At 45.5% G+C, this 13258-nt stretch overlaps 1 protein-coding gene across 3 annotated transcripts in view; it reads right to left on the bottom strand.

Moving 5' to 3' along the window:
- LOC121658084 (glutamate receptor 1) overlaps nucleotides 1-997 on the bottom strand; it is a 119964-nt gene extending 118967 nt beyond the window's left edge. For 2 of the 3 annotated variants that reach the window (XM_042014518.1, XM_042014519.1), the window contains exon 1: nucleotides 707-995. In XM_042014518.1, coding sequence (XP_041870452.1) covers nucleotides 707-788 — 82 coding nt within the window. In that variant the 5' untranslated portion in view covers nucleotides 789-995. Of the gene's footprint in view, nucleotides 1-706 lie in introns of all 3 variants that reach the window. The other variant, XM_042014520.1, reaches the window with a different exon arrangement.
- Nucleotides 998-13258: the final 12261 nt, after the last annotated feature.

Here is a 13258-nt window from a genome sequence, read left to right on the forward strand (position 1 = left end):
GGGAAAGAAAACCGGCGTGCACGGGAAGGGAATCTGGGGCTAGGTTGCAAATGATCAGCAGTAAAGATCAATGGGAGAGTAATAATAAACCCAGGCAAGGAGGGAGAGGAGCACTGAGAAGTTACAGGAAGGGAGGAAGGAATCAAACAGGCACTGCTGGTGTGGAGGGGAAGCAAGTGGCATGAAATGGAAAGAGACTTCAATGCAAGATCTTCTTCCAATAGCTTTGCCCTTATTCTTTAGCAATAACAACAGACAGCGTCTGTTTGCTACCTCCCGTCCCAGTTACCTACAGATGAGAGCATCCTCACAAAAACGTATCAGGCAACCACCGATTTTGCAAATGCAGCAACACACAATGGCAACCCAGGCATTTCTCAGGGCAAGAAACAGATATTTTATTCATACTTCCTCCATTTCAGAGGCACTTTTCTCCCTCTGTGTTGAGGTGTGTGTGCGTGCAGGCATTTATTCCCAATCTTCCCCTCCCCCAAAGCCAAATTGATCCATCTCTGCTCCGGCAAAGCTGGTATCAACGCACACATCCAGCCCTCGCAATTCATCCCCTCGCTCTCGCTCTCGCCCTCACACACATACACACACATTTTGCCTTTGAAAGCACACAAACGGGTCCGTTTTCCCCCACCACCCCCCTCTCCACCCCTACCCCCTCGCCAGGGACCATCATCCCCAGCCCCGCACTCACCTATTTGGATATTGTTGGGGAAATTGGCCCCTAACACCGCCCCTAGGAAACTGGTGCAGAAGAAGGCAAAAATGTGCTGCATATTCCCTTTTGCATTGGCGAAAAAGAAGCCCAGTTCCAAGCATAGATTTGATTTTTCCCCCGCTCTGCTCTCTTTAGCTGCCTCCGCTGCGCCTCCGGGGTGCGCGTCTCCCTCGCTCCGAATCCAGCGCTGAGACTGCCGCTGAGCAGCGCCTGGCAGCAGGATTAACTGAGCCCCGAGAGAAAGAAAGAGAGCCCGCTCCTCATCCACATCCCTCCCCCGCCACACACAACACACACGCACACGCCAGGCGCTTCCACCCAGCTCCTTCCCCTGCTCCCAGCTGGAGCTCAACAGCTGGGCACCGCATCCCCCCCGACCCCGGCTCTTCGCCCGAGGTTCTGGCTCGGGGCTCTAAGGGCAATTCCCACCTACCCCTAAATTCCCAGCTTTCCCCCTCAACTTCTCTTTGGCAGGAGCTCAAAGGAACCTGTGAATCAGTAGGTGGCAAACTCCTCTAGAGAAAGGGCTGAAACTCATCTGCCTGTGATCCATCGCTTCCCAACCTGGGCTCTCACCCCTGGGTCCAGGAGTTGAGCCGATCGCTCCCCGGAGCCTGGCTCATTAGGATAACAAAGAGGGTCCTGCAAATGTGCCTTGGAAGGAAGGATTTCAGAGCAACAAACAAGAGATCCTGAAGGATTAAAAAAAGGAAACCCCTCATCACCTTTCTCATTGATTTTTCCTGCCCACTGTTAATGTATGAGGCTTTTCACCACTGCACTCGATGTGGAAGAATCTGTACTCACCAGTACCATCAGACAGGGAATTCTTCTGAAATTAGGGGGCTATCTTAGCCTGGATCATTTCAGAAGCTGTTTCATGGCAGTTCTAGCGAGGTTGGAGCTTATTGACCATAAGCAGCTTTGCTCAAAAACAAAAGGACGAGCAAAATAAAGGTGGAACCAACACAACCCAGCTCCTAGGCACACCTTGGGATTTGGAAATTTTTGTAGAAGAACTGTGGTGAACACAGAGACATAGCCACAGCCACCTCAGAAAGGAGAGAAAATTCACCCATTTCTCCCTAAAGTCCCAAACCAAACTTGAGGCCATCCATTCCAGAAACTGAAATCCCATGTCCAGGCCCAGAGATTCCGCCCTTGCTGTTTCCAGGCTTGATATGCACAAGGGGTCCATAGCAGAGACGAAACACAAAGAAAAAGGGGATGTTTGGGGCAGAATTAGAAAAGACTCAGATGCCCTGTGCCCTGGTTTGGTGTAGGGTCCCTTGCCCTGGTCCCCTCTCCCCATCTCCAACTGTGTGGTTAAACTGGAAGAACACCAAAGAGTGGTGACCAATGTTTAAAGGCCCAGAACTGCTCCTGCGTAATGAACTGTTGGATAGATGAGCACACTGCAGAGTGGGATAACTGAAATGGGACTTGGCCAAGCCTGCAAGATCTGCAGCAGCACAGAAATGTTCCCAGTCGGCCGCAGGACACAGGTGTGACACAACTTTATGGTGCAGGGATAACACTACTCTTTATACCCTCAGGCCTTTGCTGAATCTCCGCAAATAAAGAGTTTGGGATCTTTAATATCTTCCTAGACAGTTTTATGGATTTCACTGTGACTTCTAGGATGACAAAATGCTTAAACACCCACATCAATGCCAGAGTTGGTGTGGGGTCTCGGAACTGTACTCTTTGCATCAGAGAGGAGTTGCACTGATGCCTGGAACTCAGTGGCTTCTTACAGGACAGTCTGTAGAGTTACACTGCACAAAACAGAGCCCAGAAGATTTGCATGTTCCTCATGGCAAGCAATGAAACATCCTTCTAGGATGGATTCTTTTTTCTTTTTTTCCCCAAACCACTCTTTCCCAGGTGACCAGGCAATGACTCTTGGTGCCAGGTTCATTAGAGAAATCATTCAGGCACTCAGGAATCAGATAAGGGCAGCCAAAGGATGTCTTGACCCTGTCACTTCCTGGGTGACCTTCAGCCCAAAGTCACATCCCAGTACAAAAAATTTCCCATCTGCTGTTGATAGGAACACCTTCACCAGACTCCCATTTCACTCCCTGTATAATTAAGCAATACTGATTTGAGGCTAAAATAACCTGCTGATTCGTTTTATGGGATCTTGCTTTCCATCCAAAATTTAATAGAAACAGCTGCATTTCTAATCTGAAGAAAGGCACTGAAGGATAACCAGTGCAACAGAAAGATGCCAGCACGTTTTCCAAACTCCCAAACAGCCTACCTGATAACAATAATAGTAGCCATAACAATAAAATATTATAATAGCTTGCAGAAAGCTTGCACAGTCGCATTAATTAATAATGCAGCTTTTGTCTATAAACCTCTCAAAATGCAGGTGGCTTAACAAGGGGAACCTCACCACAGTGTAACAAGATAAGTAGTAATAAGATCATTATTTTAAGAAGGTATTCATTTCCGTTTTCCCTAGAGATAACAACATTTTATTCGGCGTTTGTTAGCATAAGTATGTTCAGAATTAACTCTAGGTGCTCTGAAGGTTCTTTAAGTCAACCTGAAAGCAATATAACTTCTGAGCTTCTGGCTAAAAAACAAACTGAGTCTTGGGAAATAGATGAAACTCTTCAACTTCACAAGAATAGTCACAACAGAAAGACAGATCAATCCACCAATCTTCTGGAAGAACACAACTGAATTATCTTGATTCCTGAAAAAACTGAAGGAGCTTTTTTCTCCTTTCAGATTTCAGGAAACAATGAAAATCATACAATACAGAATACAAGTATATTGCACAGCTCCATCTTAGTCAGGAGCAACTGAAAATATGAGGGATGGAGTTTTTTGAAGACCTGTATTTTGACTCCAACGTTTCTTAAGACATAGGTGGGACAGTTGGGTATCTGGTGGTCAACAGGGAACATCCAACATGATTTTGTGGGATTAATTCATACAAAGTGTGAAGAATTAGGTAAATACACATCTGAGAAAAAAAAAAAAAACAAATGAAAAAAGCACATCAAACTTAAGAAATGTTAAAAAGACATCTTGAAAGAGTGTAGCTGGTTCACTTTAGATCTTTGCCAGACACGAGAATAAGAAAATGGCTATGCCAGAGCTACTGCTGCCCTTGTGTTCTGTCTGCAGCTGACCTTGCTGTACTGGGCAAGAACCTTTGTTCTCACCCATTTCTGCTCCGAAGTTTTGCTTGGAGCCAGAGAATTTTGGCTCTGAGAAGGATGTCTGCTGCCTGCCTCGTTGCTCTGCTTTGCATGGCTCGCAGTTGTCCACCCGAGCAGCGTGGTCTGCTCTCGCTATCAGAGTTTTTGTTTCCAGGATGGCAAATCAGCGTTTGTTGCAGCAGATATATTTCTGTACCAGAAGCCTTGAAAAAAACAAAGGAGTCATTCACATGCAGAAGCCTCCAGCCTTGAAAAATGAGGAAATCAACAGAACTCGGCATCCGTCTGACCTCCCAGCAGAATTATTTCCCCCTGTGCCCACTGTGTTTTACATGATGCTCCTGAATGCCTTTAAAGAGGCTATTAAAATAACTATTTCCAAAATTCCTTTTATTTTCTATCTGGATAACCACTATAGGAGGCTTTTTATAAAGAGCAAAAATGTAATTATAGCGATTAATTTAAATAAACTCCAAACAATGCAGAGTCTCATATGGTTTTCACAGAGCCTTGGCATAAATGAATGCTGATGGAGTGACACCACATTTCTCTGCCTGCCTTGGTCACCTCGATTTTGCTATTTTGGATCATGTACTGCTCAAGGAATGATTGTAGCACAGGCTCTGAGAGGAGAGACTCTGGAAGTTGAACATCAGGCATTTGCTTCGATCCTTAAATCTGGAAGGTATTATTTACACTGAAAACCATCATTTACAAACTCGATTCACCTGATAATTTTTGGTAGAATCTCCTTGACAAAAACAGCCTCAGCAATGTTTGGTATCAGGGAGAAAAATCTTCCCTCATCTTCAGTGAGTTAAGCTGAGGTGTCCATGGACCCTCTCTCTTTTACACAGCAGCTGGAGCTGTCAAATGAACAATTTTGACACAGCAGAAGCAACTCAGAGAAGTTAAGGGAAATACGAGTTTTCCAGTGCGTACTAAAAATGGGAAGATGTGGAACAGGAACAGCTCTTGAGGTGATGACAGCTCCAAGCAGGTCCTGACTGATGCCACACATCTAGGGGATGATGTCTTAAGGTCACCAGATATTGTTTATTAATGTACTGACTCCTGATGGGGAAAGCCTGATGCGGACAGAAACTGGGGAAAGTCGGCTTTTTCCACAAACTGTACGAGAATGTGCTTCTGTTGTCATAATGATCAGCCTATTACCATATTTATAAGAAATTCTTGCTCACTCTGGGATAATTAAGTAAGTAAATGGACTGGAAGATAAACCCGTCAATCAGAGTGGCACTGCAAACACTGTGCACCCTTCAGCTGGAAATTCATGAGCAGCAGCTGGCAAAGGGAGCTGTGCCTTGGCTGGGAGCAGCCCTGGGCTATGACCAGTCTGGGGAGGGCTGGGGGCTCCAGTGCCACCCAGCACTGTTGGATGGGGGGGTCTTTGGCTCGACATGGCTAGGGGCTTTCTTAGAGTCAGGGAAGGGAGTAACCTGTGCGCTCAGACCAGGTTGAATAGGCTACAAATTCAGATCTGCAACTTTGTTTTCTCAAATTAGTTGTTCCACCATCAGCTGACCTGTTGAGGGTGTGTTTGTGTCCATCAAATGGACTTGCAGTGCTCAACCAGGGGCTGTTCTGATAGACAGTGACGCAACCAGTCCTGCATGGATAAATATTTCCATGAGCCCTCACGAAAACACTGCAAACTCTCTGTGACGAATCCCAGCTGACCCCTTTACTGACTCCCCGGAAAGAAAACTTCACCATCTGCAACCCCAAACCCACTCTCTTCCTCATACATGGAAGGCTGCTAGCACACTTTTTTTTTTCCTCCTGGTGAATGGTAGATTTATAACTACTTATAGAATCACTCTGTGCCCTAGTCTCAGTTTATGCTCTTTGCTGAGTCATAAACATAAATCAGAGATGTGGGTGGATCCCTGTTTGTTATTAAAGCACCTTATGTTTCTCTAATCCTCGCCAGAGGAAGCAGAAATTACTGGTAATACCTTAAAGTTACAGTAAGTTGTTGGAGAATATAAAATCCCCCCAGATTATTGCCACAGTTTGGCTGTCATGTTATTTTCTCATTGAATGGAAAACCAAATAAATTATAAGTATTAAAAAAAATTGTTGAAAATATATGCTAGAAGTTTATTTACTGTGAAAAGGCAGACACAGGGGATGCAACCTCAATCAGGGATTCTGATTATCAATAATTCAGTCAAATGTTCATATACATGATAAAGTTTTCTTTCACTCAAAGTTCCCAAAACATTGTGAATGCTCCAGATGATGTCGAATAATGATAGAGGTGATTATGCAGTTTAATATTGATATACGAATCAACCCTCATTTTTAATCCCTGGCATCGAACTCAAGATGTGCAGAAAACAAACGTGAAATGAGGAAGATAAAAGGATGCTGATTTAGGAAATTAAAAAAAAAAAAAACCCAACCCAACAACCCAAAAAGCAGCAGCAGCAGCAATTGCCACAATTCAAACAGCCTTACAAAGATTCCATCATTGCCATCTGGCTCCACGGCTCTCAGGCTGCTTTGCTAACACACAAGATAAACAAACATGTGGGCTGAGCTTTAGGGTGGCTGATCTTGGCCTTTCCAATAGTCAAAGGACTCGAAGTTTTGAACTGGAGTGTCTGAATCAAGAAAAGAAGCATCAGTTTCCAGTCCTTGCATCACATCCTACTGGAGCAGGCTGCCAGCTACCAGCTGGGAAGGGGGAAGTCTGTGCACAAAGGAGAAAACTTAAAAAATCACCAGAATTATCAGTGTCATTCTGTCATGAATTTCTGCAATCAATACAGATATTCATGTCACTTCTCTTCATTCTTTAATTTCTACCCCTGCTCTATCTCACAGGGAAATGAGAATTTCGGTGTTGGATCAAATCACACAAAATCCCACTGAGTGTCTCAGCCTCACACACATCATGGTCTGCAGCACATTTGCAGTCTGTATTAAATGGGTTGGATTTCACAATTCCTCTGATTGGAGATAGACACCTCTGAACAGTCTACAGAGAGCTTTGCACATGTGGACCATGCACAAATAATCTGAACTCCCCCAAAATACTGTCAGAAGAAAACCTCATTGAAATACAAAATACCATTATGTAATTTTATATGAAAAGTTGTTTAAATTCTTGAAGGATGTGAAAGTGAAATGTTTTTGGTTTCAACTCAGAAGGGGAATAAATTGGGATTTGCAGAGTTTCTGAACAAACAGGTCATCAGCCACACATCCATTCTTGGAGAAACTACGGAGGAGAAACAGAAAGGCTTCAGGTTGGGACACAGGAAATCATTTGAGCTGTGGAGACGATAATGCAGACTGGCACCACTCAGCTGAAAGGAGCTGAATGGGGAATGGAAAGATCCAGGTAGTCAAAGTACTGCCTGGCCCAGACACCCTCCATCAGATGTGTGTTTGATCCTCTTCCATAGCTCCAAAACCAGTTTTTAAGTTCCACCACGTAATGTTCTACAAACGTGTGGCAGAGGTGCACAGCAGTGGGATGCCCCAGCTTCTCATTTCTCTGTCAAAGCATCCAAGCCCTCCATGGCATGGCCAGACTGTCACCTCTGACAGAGGACATTGCTGCCAGCTCCAGAGGTGGGTTACTGCAGGGGGAAGGGGAGGCACTCAGCAGCAGCTCTTGGTCTCCCCGATGCAATGGGCTGGTGCAGGGGCACTGCCTGCTACACACACTCACCAGCAAGGACTCCAGCTCAGCCACCACTGTCAGGCTGCTCTGTTTGGACAAAGAGCTTTAAAGCTTACTGGAGGAATCTGTAGGTTATCTATAATTTATCCTCTTCATCCTTTAGACACCAAAGAAATGGCAGTGAGCTAAGGATACATCTGAAATGAATTATTATATTATCTGTCATTTTAAAAGAATCATCCTGTTTTCCAGGTTGGAAGAGAGAGATAAAGGATATAGGCCCTGTTATGCCAAGTGTTTCTGGAGGTGTCCCGTGTTAAGGACTTTTTGTACTCATCAAGGTCTGCGAGCCCTGAGCCTCTCTGTACATCACAAGCACAGATCAGTGCTGTGTTACAAACAGAAGGCCAGACTCCCTTTGTACTCCCAAAAACTGATCAAGACAGAAAGAACAGCACACAAACACCCTGTCACCTGGCACACCACAAAGTTTGCAACCCATTGTAGCAACACCTGCAATTAGAGAGTGTGGGAATCAGAAGAGAGCAGATCATTAGTGAGAAACAAAAAGAACAGAGCTGAGGAGCTTCAGTCACAAAAAAAAGAAAAAACATAAAAGGGCAAATAAGATTTTCTTTTCAGGAATATAAAGACACAGTAATTGCTTTAAAAATCTTATATATTTATGTGCATTTGCTTTGGATGCAGTCTAGGACTATTGGGCAACTGCACTGAGTCATGTTACTCAAGAAACCTGAGCTCCTGTTAAGCTCTGCAGAAGCAGCACAATCAACCTACAGCATCCTGTCACCTTGCCCACAGAAAGCTTCGATCATCCTAATCAGCTACTAATGGCCAGTGATGGAAGAAAAAGAACATTTATCCCATCTGAGAGATTGGCACTGGAATCAATTTGCCAGAGCTCACAGAACCCACAAGAGGGCTGGGACTGAAACACACTGTGCATCTCTGCCACAGGAACTACAGGAAAGTCCCCAAGCATGAAAACCTCGTGTACTTGTCCTCTGCCCACGTCTCGTAGGAAAGCCCCCAAGAGCTGTTGCCATCTGTAGCAGCGTGATGACAAGCGGTACACTGCCTAAAACGACACAGGGAACCACAGACATTTGGAAGTGATTCAGGTGAACATGGTGCTGCTTTGTGAAATGAGTGGATTTGTGAGGCTCGCTGATAGCAAGGCTCTGGCTTCTTCTGAACACTGTGCAAACAGCTCTCGTGATGCAAAGGCAGGTTTCAATCTGCTTAGAGCTCACTTTAACTCCAAGGCTGAGGGTAAAAAGAGAGACAACGTGGAATGCAAAGACCTGGTGACCTAATTCATTAATTACAGGCTGCTTTCAGCTATTTGATTCTGCTTTGCTATGTGCATCTCATGGGTTCTTTCCTACATACATCTCTCTTTTCCTCCTTCCTGCCAAGAAAGAGAAGCTATTTAGACTTCCTATCTAGTGTGATGATATCATCTTTATTTATAAATGTTCATCCTTGAAATAAAAGGACGGGGATGATGATGAGTGCTATGCATTTGAATTCCTGGCCCAGGGTTTGTGCTGCAGCCTCAGGAGTTTAGCCGGCCCTTGCTTCCAAGCCCTTCAGATGGTGAGCCACAGGTGCTGGGAGAGCCATCCCTCACTGGCTGCATCCAGAAAGCCATCCTGCCTCCTCCAGCTTTTGCAATGAAGCATTTTCCCCCCAGAGTTTTGATTATGAAATGTCACCGTGGAAACAGTTGGAATATAATATGTGCTTGCTTGCTTTCCCCCACCCTCCCTCCCCTCCCACCAACCTCCTCACTTTCTGAAGTTGTGTTTGCTGTGCAGGAAAAACCCTTCTTGCTCCCCTCCTCCCCTCCTAGACCTGCAAAAGGGAGTGCATGCACCTCACAGTCACCCCCAAAAATATCCCTATTCATTAGTAGCTCCTTGGTACCTTGTAGCAAGGCAAAACCTACCAAACTCAACTGGCTGTTACTGCAGCTACCAGGACTTCACGCCTTCCTCTGTCAAATAATGACTTCTGTAAAATGGCATTATAAAGAGGCTTTGAGCCAGTAGGATCCTGGTCTGCTGTTGCTATAACTGTCACTGCAAGAAAGCCTCTACAGCAAAGCACAGTTCCCCATCACACACCTCTGCTGTCCCCTCTGCTCTGCTGTCCTGTTCCCATTAGTGCTATAATGAGCATACAACACGGACACACATCTTGGTTTTCCTTCTTGTGTCCCACCACCTAGAGGCAGGTCTTTAGATGATGAGTGCTTTGTGCTCTGCCTATGTTAATAAAGCACGATTTCCCCCTAATCATGATTTCTTCCACGATTCTCATCAGCATCGCAAAAGGTCAGAGCTGTCCACCTGGGAGTGGAAAGGTCAGTTCACTGTGGATCTGACACGTGATATCTCGTAGCTCCTGGAATATAATCAGCTCACTTCATATTTATTTTGTGTGACTGCAGCACTATAAAAGAGCGGGGGCTGTTCCAGAGAAATCTTCAGTCTCTTGTAAGGAATGTGCAAGCAACCCCAAGGGAAAATGTGAACTCAAGAGAGCGGTACTGAACAGACCTCTCTGTCTGGCAGAGAATGCTGGTTTGGTTCTCAAAAATGACTTGGGGATTTAGATACCCATTGGTATTCGTTAATTTTTATTTAGATGCCCACAGGTATTTGTTAATTTTAATTAATGGGAATTGCACATAAAAATCCCCCAGACAGTTTTGATAATTTCAGGCAACAGGGCTTTGAGAACTGCAAAGATGGACTCACTTGGAGGGACCCTTTCCCATGCACCAGTCATTAGAAACAGTCCAAAGATACCGTACACAGTCAGGTGTATGTTTACAACAGTGGAGGGAAATCAATAATTTTTCTAATTCAGGAGAAGTTTTGAGCTTCCACTGTGATGTTCATGTACACATCGTTTCCCCAGGAGCTTCACAGCCATGCTTGCACTGGCAGCCAGGTGATGCTGTCGGGGAGGAAGGGGACACAAAAATTGGCTTCTGGCTTGGGAGAGATGGGAAGGCAGGCAGGAGCTCCCCTCACTGCTGGCTCACTGCTGGCTTGGCTAGCCCTGAAGGAAGGCAAGGGACACGTCTTGCTGGCTTGACCAGCTGGAGTTCATGACCTCCTTACCTCCTACAAGGCCCTGCAGGTAACTGTAAAATATTCCTGTTGGCAGTGGGAGTCCCAAGAGTTCTCTGAGGCTGATGCTCTTCAGTACAATGCACAACTTCTGTTTTCCCCCCTATGGCAGCTGATTTGTCAGCAGCATGGAGATGGGGATGCACCCCGTGATGACAGAGCAGGTGTTTCCTGCTCCTCATGCAAGACACAGCCTTCCCAAAAAGTGGCTCACAGTCACTGTTGCCCCCAGCACTGTCTCACCAGCAGCCCCACGCACAGAGCAATGCAAGCTGCTCAGATAGCACTTCACCATGAGATTAGTTCAAGGAAAAAAAAAAAAAAAAGAAATAGGTCTTTTGGGTGGTCTTTTACCTATATCTGCAATCTGCACACATTTCTTCAGCTGTTTTGTTCTTTTAATGACGATCCAGGAGCAGACAAAGGAAATCCCTGAGACGAGCTAATGGACACTCCTCCTACCCTGGTCTCCAAATCAGCAACTCAGATTGGCAGCGCCTCTCATCAGAACTGTTAATTCTCCACCGTGCGACAGCCTCCCGTAACTCCCGGGCTCACCAGGTGGAGAAGAATCACACAGACTCCATTTAAATACTGCTTCTATTTCTGACGTGCTTTCAATTACCTGCGAAAGTAACCGGATCCCTCACATCCCCTCGCCCTCCTCTGTGCTGATAACTGCCTTCGGCAGCAGAACACCTTTCCCACGGGGAGGCCCACGAAGGCAGCTCCAGGAGAGGAGCAGCTGGTGCAAGATCCAGCTGTGCTCAAAGCCTTGGCAGCCACAGGGATGGGAACGAAGCCCTGACATCCAAGGCCAAATGCCAACCTGTTGCCACCACAGGGCCACCCCAGCATGTGCAGGTGGAGAAAACCACTCATGTCCTTCCTTTTGGCTCTTCTGAGCCTGGGGCTGCAGCTGCAACGGGAAGAGCTGGAGTGCAAAGGTTCCCTGGCAGTGAGCAGTGCTCACCCTCTCACCTGCAGCTACAGAGTCCCTGGAAAGTTGCCCAGCAAGGCAAAGCCGTTTCCCTGCAAAACATTTTCACATGTCCAGTGCCCCTTCTGGAGAGGAACTCAGGACATCTGCTATTTTAACCCTGATTAGAGTCAGATTTTTTCTTTATCTACGACAAATATCTGTCCTCCATTTCTAGACCATTGTCATTCAGTTTCAAAGCAGTGTAGGTGATGAGGGAATCTGGCCACTTTCATACCTGGGCACCAGTTAATTATGAGGCATTCAGACAAGCCTGTAACCTTAGGCAAGGTGAGTTAGGAGTGGGAGGCTCAGCTATGGCACTGCTACCATCTCCTGATTTTACATTCATACCTAAGCCTGTCCATCAAAACAGGGCACCCTGCTTCCACCCCCGGTTTTCCTGCTTCAGGAGGTGAGTCGAGATACGGTATCAGTGAGTATTCACTGGCTAACCTCACTGTTTCAGACTTCAGCTTCCAGAAATTACTGGTTTGTACAATATTTCCCCCCTGTTTGTTTATGATTCCCCGCCTCAGGTTATCATGTACAGGAACATGTCTGCAGAGCACACGGAGTCCTGGGTTTGGTACGGACATCTGCATCCAAACAACTTGGCAGACCACAGTAAAAGGAGAGAAAGCACTTCAGACAGGCTTTTGCACAAGGCCATGTACCAGCTTAGTGTGAAAAGGCACAAATCTGCTTGTCTCCAGCCTACAGTGCTGTCTTTTGCTCGCAAGGGTCCTTTAAAATCACTTCAGGGTACAATAAACAAAGTGTAGTATCTTATGAGTCTCCATTTGCACTGTGAGTGGGGGTAAAGTGCTGCAAGACCTAAGACATGGCATTTTATGTAGTTGGTAAAAGAACAAAGATACCTTTGACAGCAAATTGCAACCTTTTGATGAAAAATCCTCTCAGAAAATTGGTGTTTTCTGCCTGTCTGCATTTCACAGAAAATAATTTTATTCCTAATGTTTCCTTTCTATCAGTTTGGAAATCCAAAAACCCTCTGGCTGAAGATCTTAAAAAAAAATGGGTGGGGAGGGATTCAGACAAAAATATTTCATTTGCCATTTTTGAGTGAAAAGTCAACAGCTTCTACAGCACGTCTGCCACATGATCTTGCAGGCAGATTTGAGGTTCTCCATGAGATGCACAAACAGAGCTGACATTATGGAGATCAGCACCAGTGTTTTCTCCTTCATGAGGCTTTTCTTTGTACAATGTTGTGGATTACAGTTTAAAATGAAGTCTGTGCTGGAAAAAAAAAAAATCCCCATCCCAAAATCCACAGGAACAAGGTTTTTAATCAAACCACAAAGCAAAAGGGTGGTTTAGGCAGAAATGTGAAAGGCTAGATACACTTAGGGAGTGAGCATTACCTTGTAGGCATTTATAAGAGCAGTAGGAGTGTGATCACACAATTCCCATCTCTCCTCCCGTGACTGAAATCCATCCCAAGGAATTCCCACTCCGTGGTGAGCTGGGTGGTCAGGCTGCTCCCCACCATCCCCACCACACACAGAGCACAGCAGCCTT

The sequence above is a fragment of the Corvus kubaryi genome, unplaced genomic scaffold (assembly GCF_017639235.1).
Source record: "Corvus kubaryi isolate FWS band 111438036 unplaced genomic scaffold, C.kubaryi_AGA036_p1.0 split2-37374, whole genome shotgun sequence".
NCBI lineage: Eukaryota > Metazoa > Chordata > Aves > Passeriformes > Corvidae > Corvus > Corvus kubaryi.